General features: G+C 36.1%; 3 protein-coding genes across 3 annotated transcripts; 2 read left to right on the top strand and 1 right to left on the bottom strand.

Annotated features, from left to right (window-relative positions):
* Positions 1 to 1001: 1001 nt before the first annotated feature.
* Positions 1002 to 7719, top strand: LOC121805791 (homeobox protein LUMINIDEPENDENS-like). The gene is made up of 13 exons (XM_042205797.1): positions 1002 to 1394; positions 1480 to 1507; positions 1804 to 1934; positions 2221 to 2756; positions 2840 to 2933; positions 3030 to 3123; positions 3539 to 3668; positions 3752 to 3803; positions 3883 to 3926; positions 4015 to 4097; positions 4385 to 4819; positions 5848 to 6347; positions 6821 to 7719. Exons 1-13 carry the CDS (start codon positions 1218 to 1220, stop codon positions 7520 to 7522), a joined length of 3006 nt encoding a protein of 1001 aa, XP_042061731.1. The 5' UTR covers positions 1002 to 1217; the 3' UTR covers positions 7523 to 7719.
* Positions 7720 to 8151: 432 nt separating this feature from the next.
* Positions 8152 to 12442, top strand: LOC121792904 (metal tolerance protein 2-like). The gene is made up of 12 exons (XM_042191041.1): positions 8152 to 8546; positions 8633 to 8702; positions 9412 to 9509; positions 9613 to 9767; positions 9976 to 10091; positions 10616 to 10712; positions 10854 to 10938; positions 11088 to 11150; positions 11254 to 11359; positions 11494 to 11639; positions 11752 to 11843; positions 11923 to 12442. Exons 1-12 carry the CDS (start codon positions 8199 to 8201, stop codon positions 12038 to 12040), a joined length of 1494 nt encoding a protein of 497 aa, XP_042046975.1. The 5' UTR covers positions 8152 to 8198; the 3' UTR covers positions 12041 to 12442.
* A 204-nt stretch (positions 12443 to 12646) lies between these two features.
* LOC121802626 (zinc finger protein GAI-ASSOCIATED FACTOR 1-like) lies at positions 12647 to 14702 on the bottom strand. Its single transcript, XM_042202308.1, has 3 exons — positions 14327 to 14702; positions 13853 to 14249; positions 12647 to 13766 (listed from the first exon to the last, which is right to left on the bottom strand). The coding sequence occupies exons 1-3, from the start codon at positions 14505 to 14507 to the stop codon at positions 12872 to 12874; spliced, it is 1473 nt and encodes a 490-aa protein (XP_042058242.1). The 5' UTR covers positions 14508 to 14702; the 3' UTR covers positions 12647 to 12871.
* Positions 14703 to 15799: the final 1097 nt, after the last annotated feature.

The following is a 15799-nucleotide window of genomic DNA, read 5'->3' as shown; positions in this document are numbered from 1 at the left end:
TCACTTTCGCACATAAATGGTACATGATCTTTATTTTATATCGTTTTTAGTACCCCATGGCAAAAATAACCATAGGTACCAAACATGTGATTTTTTTGTTATGGAAAATATTTTTGGAAATTTCAATTAAATAGAACCAATTATGTGGTTTTTTTTCTTAAGTTCTTATTTCTTTTTTTCTTCTTTAGTTTATTCTTCTTTCTTTTTTCTTCATTTTCTTATTTATTTTTAGTATTTTATATTTATTTCTTCTTTCTTTTTTCTCCTTAGTTTATGTTTCCTCTTTTTTTCTTTTCTCTTCTTTTTCTTCTTTCCTTTTTAGTGGTTTATACATACATATAACTGCATTCATAATATAAATCAATAACAAAACACATAATTAAATTAATTATTTAAAGTAATTAAATCAATTGAATATTTTTAATTAAATTATTTACACTCATTTTAGGGTTGAAACACCTAACTAAAAATATTCAACTCTCTATCATTATGAATACAATTCACAATTTTAAATTTTGATTAAGACTATATCGATTAGTTATTAATTTAATATAAAATAATAATTATTTATTAATTACTACTAAATTTTACTATTATAACAATAATATTATTATAATAATTAAATATAATTATAACTATAATTATGATTAAGTATATTTAAATGATATTAAAAATAAATAAATTATTAATTTATAATATCAAAATAATAATATTAATATTGATTAATAATAATAGTATAAAGAGTGATGAGAATGAGAGAAGATATTATAATATCACTTTTAGTACTAGTTTTGTCAATGCTTAAAATATCCTTTATGATACAAATGGAAAAATGAATTTATTTAAAGGATATTTTGGGTGAAAATTGCATGAGGTAAAAAAATGTGATTTATAAATACTAAAAATGATATAAAATAAAGAACAGGTACGTGCAAAAAGTGATAGATCAGGTGCCATAGTCGACTTTAAATAAAATACCTGAACGAAGAGTTAAAACTCCACCCCAATTCCGATGCTTTGAAAACAGATCTCCGCTGTAATAATAAACAAGGGTTACCTAAAATCGAATTGGAACCCTAATCATTTACCCAATTCCCATTTCTTCTCTATTTCCTGTAACCCTACCCAATCGGAAACAATCACTCTTCATTTCAATCCGTGTACGGGTCTATCAGCAGTTGCTAGCTCAGAATGGTTGGGTGAATTGGGATTAGGCTATGGAGTCATCGAAAGATACTCAACTGATGGAAGTCGCAGCATCTCCTGCGCCGACTTCGTATCAGGCCTTGTTGGATGAGCAGAAGGATCTTTTCCAGAATCAGATCGAGAAGCTGCAACAGATTGTTGCCACCCAATGCAAACTCACCGGTGTCAATCCCCTTTCTCAGGAGATGGTACTGTTTGTTTAATATTCTACTCAGTTTATTGCATTTTTTAGCTGGTTAGTTGATTGTTCTAATTTTTGGAATTACAATGCAGGCTGCTAGTGCCTTGTCCATTAAAATTGGTGAGTTTTTTTTTTCTTTGTTACTTTCTGTATCGGTAATTGGAATTAATTTCCTCTTTGATTATGCCCATTGCCCAAATATCAGTTACTTGCATAGAAGTTATCTTGTAATTTTTTTTTTGTTTTGGGCTTCTGTTTGCTTTTTGGTTATTGGTATAATTTGAATTTGTTCATGTATTTTGTTTGAGGGTTATAGGCGTGGTGTTCCAAGTTGCGATGTCAATATTTATCTGAATATATTTGTGGATTGTAGAATTCACCCTTTGTTATATTTATCTGTAATTTTGTTTTTGCAGGAAAGAGGCCTAGGGATTTGCTGAATCCCAAGGCTGTAAACTACATGCAACTCGTGTTCTCTTTGAAAGATGCAATTAGCAAGAGGGAAACTCGGGAGATAAGTTCCCAGTTTGGAGTTACTGTGACTCAGGTTTTAATCTTCATTCCTTTTCATTTCCAGTGGTTGGTAAAAAGAAGCGGGTGCCTTAGACAACAGTTGTTTCTTCTTGTCTCGGTTAATGATTATGAGATGCTACCATGCTTTGTCATTGATGAAAGGACTCATGTATATTGATACGATACCATTGAAAGAAATGTTGCTCTCTGTACATTTATTGGTTTACTATTCATTAAGAAATTTACGGAGACAAATAGCTGCTGCTGATGCTATACACCTGGATCTAACTCAATTATGTTCAAATATTTATCATTTGTAGGTTCGGGATTTCTTTGCTGGGCAACGAACTAGAGTGAGAAAGTTTGTCAGATTGTCTAGAGAGAAAGCTAATACATCTGCCTATGGTTTGATGCATGATGTAATTGCTACCACTTCAAATTTGGTTATTCCTGCTGAACCCATTCCTTTAGCCACAGTTGGTGTACCCGTTCCTTTAGATACAGTTGGTGAACCCGTTCCTTTAGCTACAGTTACTGAACCCATTCCTTTAGCCACAGTTGGCGAACCCGTTCCTTTAGATACAGTTGGCGAACCCGTTCCTTTAGCTACAGTTACTGAACCCATTCCTTTAGCTACAGTTGCTGAACCTATTCCTTTAGCCACTGTTGTTCCAACACGTATTGATGAAGGGTCTTCTAGTTCAAAGAGGCATGAGGATTTACCTGGCCTGGTTGATTCAGAGAAGCATTTTATTGATAATATATTTGGCTTAATGAGGAAAGAAGAATCATTCTCTGGTCAGGTTAAATTGATACGCTGGATTTTGCGTATAACAAATCCGTCAGTGCTGAATTGGTAGCTTCCCTTTCTATTCGTGTTGATGATTGACTTAATCAATTGTTTCCTCCCTTAATTTTATGATGCTTGTGTGTTTGCAGGTTTTTAGCTGAAGGTGGATTGATGATATTGGCAACATGGTTAAGTGAAGCAGCTACAGAAGAACAGACAAGTGTTTTGCTTGTTATCCTCAAGGTACTGGAATATGTACATGTTTTACTCAATGCTTGTATTTCAATTTATAATGGAGTTCATATAGCTAATAGCTGTAAGCTAATTCTTCATTTTCAGTTGTTTGATTTTTTGCCTATAAGCAAGGCTCTCCCTGGGCATATGTCTGCTATATTGCAGAGTGTTAATAAGCTGCGGTTTTACAGAGCAGCAGGTGTGTTCTGTTCTTTCAGTGACTGTTCCATTTTTTTTTGTTCATCCATCAATGTGGTTGATGCTTTCAGTGAATATTCCGTGCTTTCTGAAGGAATGCTGAAATTTATATTTGGTTTTTAGTTTACTAGCAAATATATTTTCAGAGACTCAAATGTCAATTTGGATTGAAATTTAGACTATGGATCTTGAGGCTGTTCCTTGTAGACATAAACCGATTACCTGTTGTGTTACTAATTTTTTTTATCTCATTATCATGTTATTGACAAATAAGTATTTTACATGCTATAGTTGTGTTCATGGTTCTTGCTATTCAATATAACATGGCATAGTTGTGTTCATGGTTCTTGCTATTCATGAACTTTATTGCTTGAAATCCTCTTGCTAGTTGGCTCATTTTCTGATTTGAAAATCAGACATATCAAACAGGGCTCGGTCTATGTTATCAAAATGGAGCAAGAGGCTGGGAAAGAACCTATCGTCAAAGAAAAACGATGGACTGAAATCAGCAAGTGATTTACTGGATGAGATGTTGTTGAAGCAGAGGCATGCACATTCTTTTATCCCATGTGAAAACTACTTTTTCGACTTTTCACTTTAATTGAGAGTTATTGTCTTTTAATTTGCAGCATTAGTGAAGTTATGGGTAATGAGTCATGGGACTTAAAAAGGGAAAATCCCGTAAGTCTTTTTTAACTTTACTAACTTATATATTCACAGCATGTCCAAGTAAGTGCTAATGTATATTGTAAAACTTCAGGAAGATGTTTTGAGGTTCATGTGTGAGAATCCTGATTCCCATAGGTATCCCGCTTTACCATATTTTCCTCATCAACATTAACAATGGGTTTTGTTTTGATATTGCATTCTAAACCCTGATTTTCTTTTGTAGGAAGCTGGACACTGCTCAGCCTCTAAAAATGCTTACAGCATCAGGAGATGACTCCAATAAAAGGAGAGGTGTTTACCCACCCCGTATCCTTCATTGTGTTCATTTAATCATGAATGCTACATGTTTTTTGTTTGGAACAGATTATGGGCTGTTAGATAAGATCATGAGAAATAGATTTGTTGCAATAGATTGCAGATTTGCTCTAAGTTTTCTGTCAAAGTTGATTGTTGCTTTATAGATTTTGTATTTTATGCCAACAATCTGAGTGATAATAAATATATGAGAAGTCAAAAGAGCTCCAATGCACGTTCACGATACCATTCTTTCCTCTCTATGTTTTCTAGACATTGTTTTCCTTAACAGTCAATAGAAACACGAGAGCGTCGTAAAGTCCAGTTGGTAGAGCATCCAGGTCAAAGGGTGGCTGTAAGGAGTCCCCAGGTTGCAAGATCAATGGGTGTTACTCAGAGCCGCCCACTCTCGGCTGATGATATTCAAAAAGCAAAGATGCGTGCTCATTTTATGCAGAATAAATATGGAAAGACAATTACACCTGATGAAAAAATTAAGTCAGAAAGTGAGAAACGAAAGTCTGAAAGTGAGAATAAGTTGACCACAGCTAGTCCAAATGCCAGTGTAGTGACATTAGTTTCCAAAGCCAATGTTCAGATAGAACTTGAGGAACAGACAAATGTTGACGATTCTTTATCTTTACTTTCTAATCCATGTGAAACTTCTTTGAAATTGGAGGAGCCTCCACGGAAAAAGTACAAGAGAATTCAGATCTCATGGAAGATGCCTCCAGGTACATTTGCTTGGCTCCTGTTCCTTATTGATCTTTAATGTTACTTTGTAATGCAGTTTACAATTTTTCAGATTACAAGATAAGCTAATTCCTCCCTTCAAATGAACAAATAATTACACAAATAATTAACTAAGTGTATACTGCATGCTTATTATTGTTTTGTAAACTTAATTCCAAGAAAGATTAAGACCTGAGGAGATTATTTTGGGATTCCAAACATCAGGGCGTTTAATCTGATCATTCCTAAATCTGCTGCTTGTGTGGCTCTGCTGCTTTCTAAGCTTTGCAGAAATCAGTCATACAAACAATACAGATATTGGCATTTAATTTCATGTTTTCCTATTGTTATCTGATATCATCATCATTCTATCATTGATGTTTCATCAGGACTATACTCTAAAGGTAACATTGAAGGCCTAAGTGGCATACATATTATCTTAATTTAGTTTCTGACCATTCCGGAGCAAATCATACAATGATCAGCTGCCTTCATTATACCGAATGGTTCTCTCTTCCAAGTTGTGGAAGCTCAATAAAGTGCAAGTGATCTAATTTTTTAAGATTGATTAATGAGATGATATATCGGACACCAATATGTAAGAAAATCCAAATTGACGGCTCCACAAAGTATAATCTTCTTGCTCTAAATTCAAATGTAACAAATAGATTTTAAGTGCTTGCGACATAAGTTCATCTTCTGAAATCTGAAAACTGCATTTAGTGGTGGTACGTGAGTGAGATGGCAGTATCAAACATCTGTTTGGATTTTGCTGTTACCCTTAAGATATTTCTCACAAATATCCCATTAATTACTCGGGAGTTTGTAATGAGAATACACGACTAGTTTCTTGTTTGTATTCTTTTCTAGCCTTCAAGTGTAACTCTTCTAATCAAACATTAGTAGTTGCTGAATTTGATTTTGTCGATCTTAATCAAACATTCGTAGTTCTATGTGATATTTCTAGTTAGGCTACCGATTTAGCTTATTGTTCTTTATTTATGCCAGAATATTTGTTTGTTTCGTGCAGAATTGAAAATCGACGAGACATGGAGTGTCGGTGAAGGTGCTAATAGCAAAGAAGTTGAAGTCCAAAATAGCAGAAATAGACGCGAGAGAGAAGTATTTTATAGGATAATACAGGAAATTCCATCCAACCCTAGAGAACCTTGGGACCGTGAAATGGACTGTGATGATTCATTAACCCCTGAAATCCCCATCGAGCAACTGCCCGATGTTGAACCCCTAGAATCACCAGCCAATCCTCCACACAATAGCTGCAAAATTATTGCTCCAGCATCGTCTGAGAGTATAAATGAGCCTGATTTTGAGCTACTAGCAGCATTATTGAAAAACCCAGAATTGGTTTTTGCCTTGACTTCTGGGCAAGCTGGTAATCTATCTAGTGAAGAGACCGTCAAACTGCTTGATAGAATCAAAGCCAACGGCGTGAATTCGTTGGGTAATTTAGCCAACAATACGGTTGAAGTTTCCCTGCCATCTCCAACACCTTCAAGCGACCCTGTTCCGGTGCGTAATCTTAGCACATTCTGTACTCAACTTGGAAAATTTTCCAGTTTTTGCATAGTAATATTCAGTGTCCGTTTCTGTTCCCTCTTAACAAAATTTGTATGGTTTATAATTTTTTTGGGGTCTGGTCAGTTGAATGAGAATTGGGAAGAGAAGTACTCAAATGTCTCGCAAAATGCAACTATTACACTGAGGAATCCAATGAAATCATTTTTTACAAACAAAAGATCAGGCAAACTCATTTCTGGAAAGGGCAAATATAAAAAAATAAATTAATAAATAACTAAAAAGGCAAGTTCGTTATTGAAAAATTGGGAAGGATGGGAAATATCAGTTTTCGTTGACATCCAGATACCCATCATGCAGTTCTTGCAATCTGTAACTGTTGTATAATACTTGCTTAAATATTTTACTCCACTGTTTGATGATTCTGCTGAATACCTTGTTGATGGACAATTTTATTCTTGATGCAGAATGGAGCGAAGCCCGACTTCTCAAGAAATCCATTTTCTCGGCAGCAGCAGCAGGGCTTGGCCAATGGGATCGCATACGGAGTTTCTCAAGCCCGGCAGCAAGGTATGGTTTCAGCGATTCCGGCCGCCACAATTTTGACTCCTCAGCGTTCAGCATCACTCCAACAGTATTCTCACAAGGTGGCGCCTCAGCTTGCCTCAGTTCAGTTGCCTGAACAGTGGCAGCCACACACTAATCCACAAATGCACCACCTAAATAGTCATAATTCATCAAACGCACAACATTTTACCTCAGAAATGGCTATCCCGAACCGGGGTCCATCCCCGGCTATCTGGGGCGAAGCCTCAGGCCTGTCTCGGTCAGCCACGCCACCAAATACTTTGAGAGCAAGACAGGGTTTTGAGTCGAATTATCAGTATCAAAGTAATCCTAGTGCGAATTACCACCATGGCTATTCGGGAGGGCATCCATCATCATCCTCAGGTACCTGGGGTGGTAGAAGTAGGCGTGAATACGAGTCATGGAGCCCGGACCACAGCCCCTCCAGGCGCCACGAGTATGTACCAGGCCAACGCCATAATGAGCCGAGCTTGAGCTTGAGGAATGGGTACAGGCATGGAAAGACGACACAGCAAGATTTTGTTCAGCATTCCGGTTATCAAGATGCTGGAAGTAAAAGGGGGCAAGATCGGAGAAGATAGCAGTGATTGGATTGGTTTGTAAGTGAGAGACGCAGAATGGGGTAAAGTGCAATTTGTACGGATGTAGAATTAGAGCAATTTTGTTGCTGAAATATTTAGGCGTGTGGTGGGGATGATAAAGCTATCAAGCTTTGCGATTGAATTTCTCAATTCTTTCTAACAAAATGGTTTATTGTGAATGAAGGGATGTTTGTTTCTATCAAGCTCCAGAAATTATCCGATTTTTTCGCTCTCTTGTATTGTATGCGTTCAATTTATAACGTCTATATGTTCAAAAAACAAACTGTTTGAACTTTTGGATGTTTGATTAATAACTTGGCATGATTCACGCTTCATAGATTTTGATAAAAAAATTAAATTGTTTTTTTGGGATTGAATTTTCTATTTTCTATGATGTTTATAATTATTAAGATTTACAATTACAATTCGTAGACATGTACTCTCCAAAATACATTATTCCTACTTCAAAAAAAATCAATAGACATCTTCAAGATAAAAGACGGTGTTTGAAATTTAATTTATTGATTGAGTTAGTTATAGCATTCGTTAAAAGAAAAAGAAAAAGAAAAAGAAAAAGAAAAAGAAAAAGAAAAAGAAAAAGAAAAACGAAAAACGAAAATATATACATATATACTATGCTAAGGCTAAGCTTCAATTTGTGTTCACATTAGAGGAAATGGGTTTTCGATTCTTGAAAGTTCTCCACCATCCTGCTACGAAATCTTGCATATCAATCAAATCACAGCTTTGCAACTCGGAGATTTTGAGAAGCTCTTCTGTTGGTGAATTTCATGATCGGCCAACCTTTTATTCTGAAAATCGAAATATCAAGATCTTCCGGCGATGGCATGGCGGCCACTCGCACCACGATCACGGTGATTCTCATTCTGGAAAAGAGGGCGAGAGGATATTTCGGCTAGGCCTCGCCGCGGACGTCGGATTAGCACTGGGAAAAGCCTTCACGGGCTATGTGTCCGGCAGCACCGCCATTATTGCTGATGCAGCTCATTCGGTTTCTGATGTGGTATGATTTGGGCGTTTTTTTGTTTCTTTATACAGTAACAACTTTTCTTTACTTAATAATTGTAGCTGTGTGGTGTAATGGTTTAGGTATTGAGTGGGGTGGCATTGTTTTCGTTTAGAGCTGGAAGGGCGCCCAAGGATAAAGAACATCCATATGGTCACATTTGATCTGTATTTAAGCAGTCTCTGTTCATTCAATGTGTTTTTAGCTTCTTAGAAGATGATAGTAACTAACTGTATCACCATGCTTTCATATGGAGACTCTCCGCTTTTGTGTTCAATTTTTACTGATTCAGCTGTGGCATTGAGTGTTAAATAGATATGTGGACTGTTCAGTATTGTTAGACAACCATGAATAGGTGTAACGTGAGATGCCATCTGACTTGACAAAGATGTAATGTTTCATTAGTTTAGTTGTTTAGGCCTCATCTATCAGGAACGATGAAACAGAAATTTAGAAATGAGAGCTATACTTTGTTGCCTTAGTCACTGACTTGTCTGCTTTACAAAGGAAATACTAGTTCGTATGCCCTTTCTCTGTCAAAATCATAGAGACTAAAACTAGTTGGCCCTTTTTCTACCCTTAAAAATTTTGATCAAACTATTTTACTAGGCGATAGCTAAATGTGAATGTTTGTATAAAGCTGTATTTGAAAGGTTGTTGGATTAGTGAATTTTCCATGTTCAGCTACGCTTTATATTGTCTATTTGTCTCCATCTTGCACACAATGCAATCAAATATTGGACGGATCATCATCCACATTGTATTATGACTTATGAGATATTCTTAAACACTCTTGATGGATTTCATTTTGAAATATTCTACTCACCATATTTGACAATTAATTGTAATTGCCATTGTTCAGGACATGGAAAGTTTGAGACATTAGGAGCCCTTGGAATATCAAGTGTGCTCTTGCTAACTGCTGGAGGCATTGCTTGGCATGCGATAGATGTTCTGGCGGTACATTTCTATATTTTTTCTGATGTATATGACTTATTTAAAGCTGAAGATCTGCAGTTTACATTGTTAAACATCCCAATTCCATTTTTTCAAATTTGTGTAGAGTGTCTGGTCGGCTGCTCCCGAGGTGGTTAACCACTCCTTGGCTCATAACCATGCTCATGGTCACCAGCTCGGTGGACATCACCACGGAATGGACATGGAGCACCCGATTCTGGCCTTAAATATGACTGTAGTCTCAATAGGTGTAAAAGAAGGGTATAAAGCCATTTCTCTCTTTATTATCTATAGGATCTGTTGCCTTTATTTACGTTGACTGGATAGTATCTTTTGTGTTTTTTTGGTGTTTTCTTTATGTTCTGTTTCATAGTTGATATTTCTGTTGTCAATTTGATTCTACAGATATCGATCTACCTCTAATCGTTGTATTGACTAACATGCACCTTTTTTTTTTTACTTTGGAAAGGCTATATTGGGTTACTAAGAAAGCTGGCGAGAAGAGTGGCAGTGGACTCATGAAAGCTAATGCTTGGCATCATCGTGCAGATGCTATCTCATCAGTAGTTGCCCTCATCGGGGTTGGTAAATATTTTACTTCATATTTATTTCCTTTTTATTTGGTCATTTAAATTTAATAGTGTTTTGCCCTAATTCACTTTCAAAGGGCTTGATTGTTTCGAGCCTGCATAATATGTTTGGTGGAAAAAATATTTTGCAATCTATGCGGCTTAAATGTACTAGAATATCAGAATAATTACCAGTCTGTTTTGCAGTCAAATTGAAATATCTGTCCATTGTCTTTAAGAGTAAAAGAATGAATTCCAAAAGTATGCATATGAGGAATTTAGGAAATTTTTAGCCAGTTATATGTTCTTAATATTTAAGTCTGGGACATTAGATTTTCTCTGCTGACCTAAAGCTGAGCTACATAGGTCCAAGATCATCCGTTTCTTTTACTTTTAAGTCTTGGTTTGCGTTACGCTTGTTAAAAATTGCTCTTGAATTTATCAATAATTCAATATATACTTTTGGACGGATGTAACATCCTTTGTTTGATATGTCATTAACAATTTTTTGAGATATTTATTTCTGACTTGCAATATTAGGTGGATCTATCCTTGGGGTGAGGTTTCTTGATCCTCTTGCTGGACTTCTCGTTTCTGCGATGATTTTTAAAGCAGGACTTGAAAGCGGTTACCAAAGGTAGAGTGTCAAGCGTCAATATATATCTGCTTCTTTTACGTTTTCTGTATTGAGAAATATATGCTTTAGTTTGAGAAAGAGAATGATCATTTTACATGCTGAGAGTTTTTGACATGACCTTGTTCTGTGTGGATGATTCAGTATTTTGGAATTGGTGGATGCTGCTATTCCATCACAACACCTTGAACCTTATAAACAAACAATACTTGGGGTTAAGGGAGTCAAGGTAGGAAATTTTCAAATTCCTGTAGAACTAATTCCTTTTTATAAACATTCATTTCAGGCTTGTTCCTTTATTTTAGCTTTTTAACTGCTATGCATGGTTTCATATCACTTGTCTATCCTTTTTTAAGCGATCTTCGCTGCAAACTTTAGGGCTATAATCACCTCAGAGGAAGGCGAGCTGGATCAAATCTGTACCTTGATGTGGATGTTGAGGTTTGTTCTCTCGCCGCAGTTTTGAAGCACACTATATAGTATTACAAGTTCCATAATATGGTCACATGTTTAGAGAGTCGGTATGAGTAAATACTTGGTGTAGGTTGACCCTTTTTCTAGCATTAGTGCTGCACATGATGTTGGGGAAAATGTTCGCAGTCAGCTTCAGCAATCCCACCCAGAAGTTGCAGAAGTCTTTATACATATAGGTAAATAAGTTGCTCATCAAAATAGTAAGATTCTTTTGGCCTTTTGTATTAGAGTTGTGCTATGTGAAAGTTAAGGATTCAAATTGACTGTCTTACTTGATATTTGATCAAGAGTTTTTTGAATTTTCCTGTAGAGCCAGGAACTTCACGTATTACGGAGAGTGGTATTAACCACCAAAGAAGCTGTAAAAGCTCAGATCATCGTTGCAACACCGCTTCACTAGAGCCAACTGACGTGGTGGACACTGTTTCAGCGATTTTATCATCCACCTCCTCTGAGGTATGAGTTTTCTGTTTCTAATCATCCACTTGCTCATCTCCCTTTGTGTTTTTGTTTATACAACATCATATGGTACTAAAAGTGAGGTAGAGTTATTGGAAATTTGTTTCAGAAAATGAGTATCCAACGCATCACACGCCACTCGTTGCAAGGCCAGATCCTTCTCCAAATCGAGGTTTCCATGCCACCGGACACATCAATCAGGTAATGCCACAACAATCTTGAAAAAATCTAGTTCCTAGCTCTCCGGCATTCTACTCATACTGGAGGGGTGCCAAACTAGGGAGGCCATGGAGGTTGCAAAAGAGGCTGAGAAGAAGATCTTGGAGGCTGTGTCAAGCATCGCACACGTCTCCATTCAGCTGCAACTTGGCCGCCCAATGCCCGACTTCCGACAATGAACTAAGGCATTGTGCCAGCACGTTGCTGGTGATTTTCAACTAGTAAGAAAGATTGAGGCTCTCTGCTAAATAATGCTAATCTGTGCTTCTTTTGCAATTAAAAAAAGAAATAACAGTATTGGGCAGTAAACCAAGGCCATTGCAACAATCGTCTCCCCAATACCCTTTGCAGGCCAGCTTTTTAGCCTAAGTAGAAACAAATAATGCAACTACTTATTTTCGCCTCTGTAATTTTTTTTTTATTTAGCATACTTCGATTACCAACGTTGAATAACTCGAGTATATGACCCATCGCTAGTAGTACTTGATATAACATCATCCTAGATCCCGAATTTTCAGTTAGGAGTGCGATAAATAATTGTAGCAACGACGAAGTTTATGAGCTATCAACTTTCTTTCTTATTTTTCTTTTCTTTGTTCTGTTCTTCTCTCTATTGTTTTTCCCTTCAAATTTTCACATGAATAATAAGGTTATCATAGATGTTAAAAAGTCTAAAATTTTAAAATAAATGGGTCGGTTATATAAAAATTTACGATCACTATAAGAAATTTATATCATTTGCAAAAAGAAATCACAGTAAAAACGGAATTTTTTATAAAAAAAAGTGAGTAAAACTTATGAACTAGACTTCGTAAAATGGCATAAAATACATGAGTTGTAATGCCTAATATACAGTAGATCTCACTACTGTATTAATTTGAAGTTGGGATCTCTCTTTTTTTTTTACTATAACAAAAAACAATATCCATGTAGATTGGAGATAGCATGAGTAAAAGTTTAAGTTGAATCAACAATATCTCAAATTCTTGAATATGAATTAGCTACTTATTTCAGAATGTGTTGTAGAGTGGCTTTTCCACATCAGATTCTTCATGCTGCTGCTGATGATGATGGAAATTATTATTGTTATTATTCTGCATCACTTGCATTCTGTGCTGATTCATCTCCAAATTCTGCCCCCTTGATCCTCCCACCCCCAAGAAATCCACAGTCGTCATGTCGCCCATTCTCCCATCACCACTCCCTTCCACCATGTCTTTCAAGAATCCGGGCGCCGGAATATTCTGATCCATCAGCATCCCGCCATACATCACCATATCGCCCCCTCCCTCGAAGAGCTCTGGCGGGCCCTTCTGCATCATCTGGGGTGAGAACCCGCTGTTGAACGGCTCGTTATGGAAGCTCTCGTACCCATGCACAGTTGGGCTGGGGCGGATAGACACATGGTCTGGGCCCGCCATGGTGCTGACGAAGTTCTTCTGCATCATAGGGGAGTTGGTAGCAGTTGCTCCCATTTGGGCCGCCTTTTGGAGCAAGGCGGTGGCTGACATTTGGGCCGATCCAAAGATTTGGCCCAAATGCTTGCTGTCTTGGTGGTAGTTGTAGCCTGTTTGGTTGGAGTTTGAGCTGAGCTGGAGCCCCGATGACGACGAGGGCATGCTTCGCGGGCTACCTAATAAGTTTCCGGAAGCATAGGTAGCGCCGGCGGGCATGTTGATGGGCTTGAAGGGGATTGGGAGGAGATCTTGGGGGAGTGATTTTAATGGGTTGTTGAATCCCATTGATGTGTTTGTGTGTGTGTTTGTGTTAGAGGTTATGGGCATCGCGGACATTAGATCTGGAAGTTGGGCCGATAAATTTGGGCCCAATAAGCCTTGATTCACCTTGTTGTTTTCCTCAGCCAGTGCATCACAAAAAGCCCTGTGAGTGATGAAGCTATCTCTCCTGCACAAGCACAAGGGAAAACTTGATGGTTAATTAATTGGTTATGATGATGAAGAAAATAAAATATAATAAAATAAAATAAAAACCTTGAGAAAATAGTTCCACAATCACACTTATACTCCCTGGTGCCACAAGTCTTGTGATGAGCCTTCCAATCGGACTGAACTGCATATTTCTTAGAGCATTTGTCACATTTCCATTTCTTCTCCCCATGTTTGCGGCTGTAGTGCTTCTTGATCCCGGTGAGATCGCCGAGGGCGCGGGCGGGGTTGTGGTGGACGCAGGTGGGTTCGGGGCAGATGTAGACCCGTTTCTTGACCTCGATGGTGGTTCTCTGCCTCAGCTTCCATGGCAGATTGTGGCCTCTTCTGTGCAGCTGCAGATTCTGGTCTCTTTGAAACCCTTTGTTGCAGATTTCACACACGAACCGGTTCGTCGCCATCAGCGTCGTCGGAGACAGCGCCACCACTTCCGCCGTCGGATCTTCCAATTATAATTTATAAACAACTTTAACTATATTCTTGAAATATTCATAAGTACTATAGTAGTATAAAGTATACCTGGAGTTCCTGGAAGATTTCTCTTCTTCTTAGCTGAAGGCTGGGGCTGTTTCTGCTGCGGCTGAGAGGCGGAGGAGCCATTGCTGTTGGTGGAGGTGGCAACGGGGTTGGAGTGCTTCTCTGGCTGCTGTTGGACTTCTCCAGAAGAGAAGCTCCCTTCATCACCTGTGATATTTGACATTATTAGTTTTATTTTATGAACTATTTGTTGAGTTTGTTTGTATATTTGGAGGAGGACAAAGGGGCAGCTGGGATGGAGGAGCTAGGGAGATGTTTTGTTGCCAACAATCAGAATTACTAATTGATAAGACACACAAATTCCTCCTAATTATGCTTCATGCTAATTTGCAATTTAAAGGAATATTGTATATGGTGATTGGTGTGGCATAAAAGTAAAGTGCTTGACACTGTTTCTCATCTGAGATGTTGCATACAAAATTCAATTAGTTACATGATACAGAAATACAGGATACATAAACTTTATTATTAAAAATGAGAATTAATTGCTATATTACTGTTTTTTAATTGTACATGGGTATTATGAACAAAAGGTAAAATTTAGGTCTCTTTATTTATACAAAACTGATGTTGCACTTTTATTTGTTTAAGTACATATATTGGTCGTAGCATTGTGCATTAAATTGGATTCACGCACTTTAGTTTATAAATAATGAGTTATTAATCTGATTCCTTAAATTTTAAATTTTTGTGTTTGTTTCAGTTTTTAATCAAACTGGAAAAGTAATCAGAATTCGAGAACAAGTGGAAAAGGATTTTGAATCCTAACTTTTCTTAGGTATTCTTTTTCCCCATTTTAGGATTCTTATATATTTAATGCAATATAGTATAAATTTATTATTATTACTATTACTATTACTATTATTATTATTATTATTATTAATTAGAATGTTTTAAAAAATAATTTAAAATTATAAATACTTAATTTTCAGCATAATAAATAATTATGATTAAAATTATCATAATTATAACTATATTTTATAATAATTCATAATAGTAATTAATAATTTATAAAATAATTAATATATAATTATATAATATAAATCGTATAATAAATAATAATAATTATTTTATAAATTATAATTAATCAATAAAGTCATAGTGCAATTTTAATTTATATAAAATTTATTCAATTATAATATCCGTAAATATTATAATTATAATACTTATTATTATATTTATTAGTATAGCAAATTATTAATACTCCATGTAACTATAATTATAATTATATTATTATATATTATGATGGATAATATTTAAACTATCCATCGTAATAATAAATATAATAATATAAGTATTATTATTTTTAATTAATAATTTATTAAAATTTTTACATTTTATTCTTTTTTATAAATAAAAAAATAATAAGTATATTTTTAGTGTGGTGTTTAAATTAAATATAAATTTGAAATCTTAATATTTTCCAAACACGGGAAAGTAAAGTTACTAGAAATC

Source organism: Salvia splendens, chromosome 1, assembly GCF_004379255.2.
Source record: "Salvia splendens isolate huo1 chromosome 1, SspV2, whole genome shotgun sequence".
Classification (NCBI taxonomy): domain Eukaryota; kingdom Viridiplantae; phylum Streptophyta; class Magnoliopsida; order Lamiales; family Lamiaceae; genus Salvia; species Salvia splendens.
This window is presented reverse-complemented; position numbering and strand designations above follow the sequence as displayed.

Coding starts and splice junctions, on each gene's coding strand:
- LOC121802626 (XM_042202308.1), bottom strand. CDS start 14,507: ATGTCAAATATCACAGGTGATGAAGGGAGCTTCTCTTCTGGAGAAGTC. Junction 14,250..14,326: donor AAATCTTCCAGGAACTCCAG/GTATACTTTATA, acceptor TATAATTGGAAG/ATCCGACGGCGGAAGTGGTG. Junction 13,767..13,852: donor TGTGGAACTATTTTCTCAAG/GTTTTTATTTTA, acceptor GTGCTTGTGCAG/GAGAGATAGCTTCATCACTC.
- LOC121805791 (XM_042205797.1), top strand. CDS start 1,218: ATGGAGTCATCGAAAGATACTCAACTGATGGAAGTCGCAGCATCTCCT. Junction 3,124..3,538: donor GCGGTTTTACAGAGCAGCAG/GTGTGTTCTGTT, acceptor TTTGAAAATCAG/ACATATCAAACAGGGCTCGG. Junction 3,804..3,882: donor ACTTAAAAAGGGAAAATCCC/GTAAGTCTTTTT, acceptor GTAAAACTTCAG/GAAGATGTTTTGAGGTTCAT.
- LOC121792904 (XM_042191041.1), top strand. CDS start 8,199: ATGGGTTTTCGATTCTTGAAAGTTCTCCACCATCCTGCTACGAAATCT. Junction 10,092..10,615: donor AGTTGCCCTCATCGGGGTTG/GTAAATATTTTA, acceptor TTGCAATATTAG/GTGGATCTATCCTTGGGGTG. Junction 11,151..11,253: donor ACCTTGATGTGGATGTTGAG/GTTTGTTCTCTC, acceptor TACTTGGTGTAG/GTTGACCCTTTTTCTAGCAT.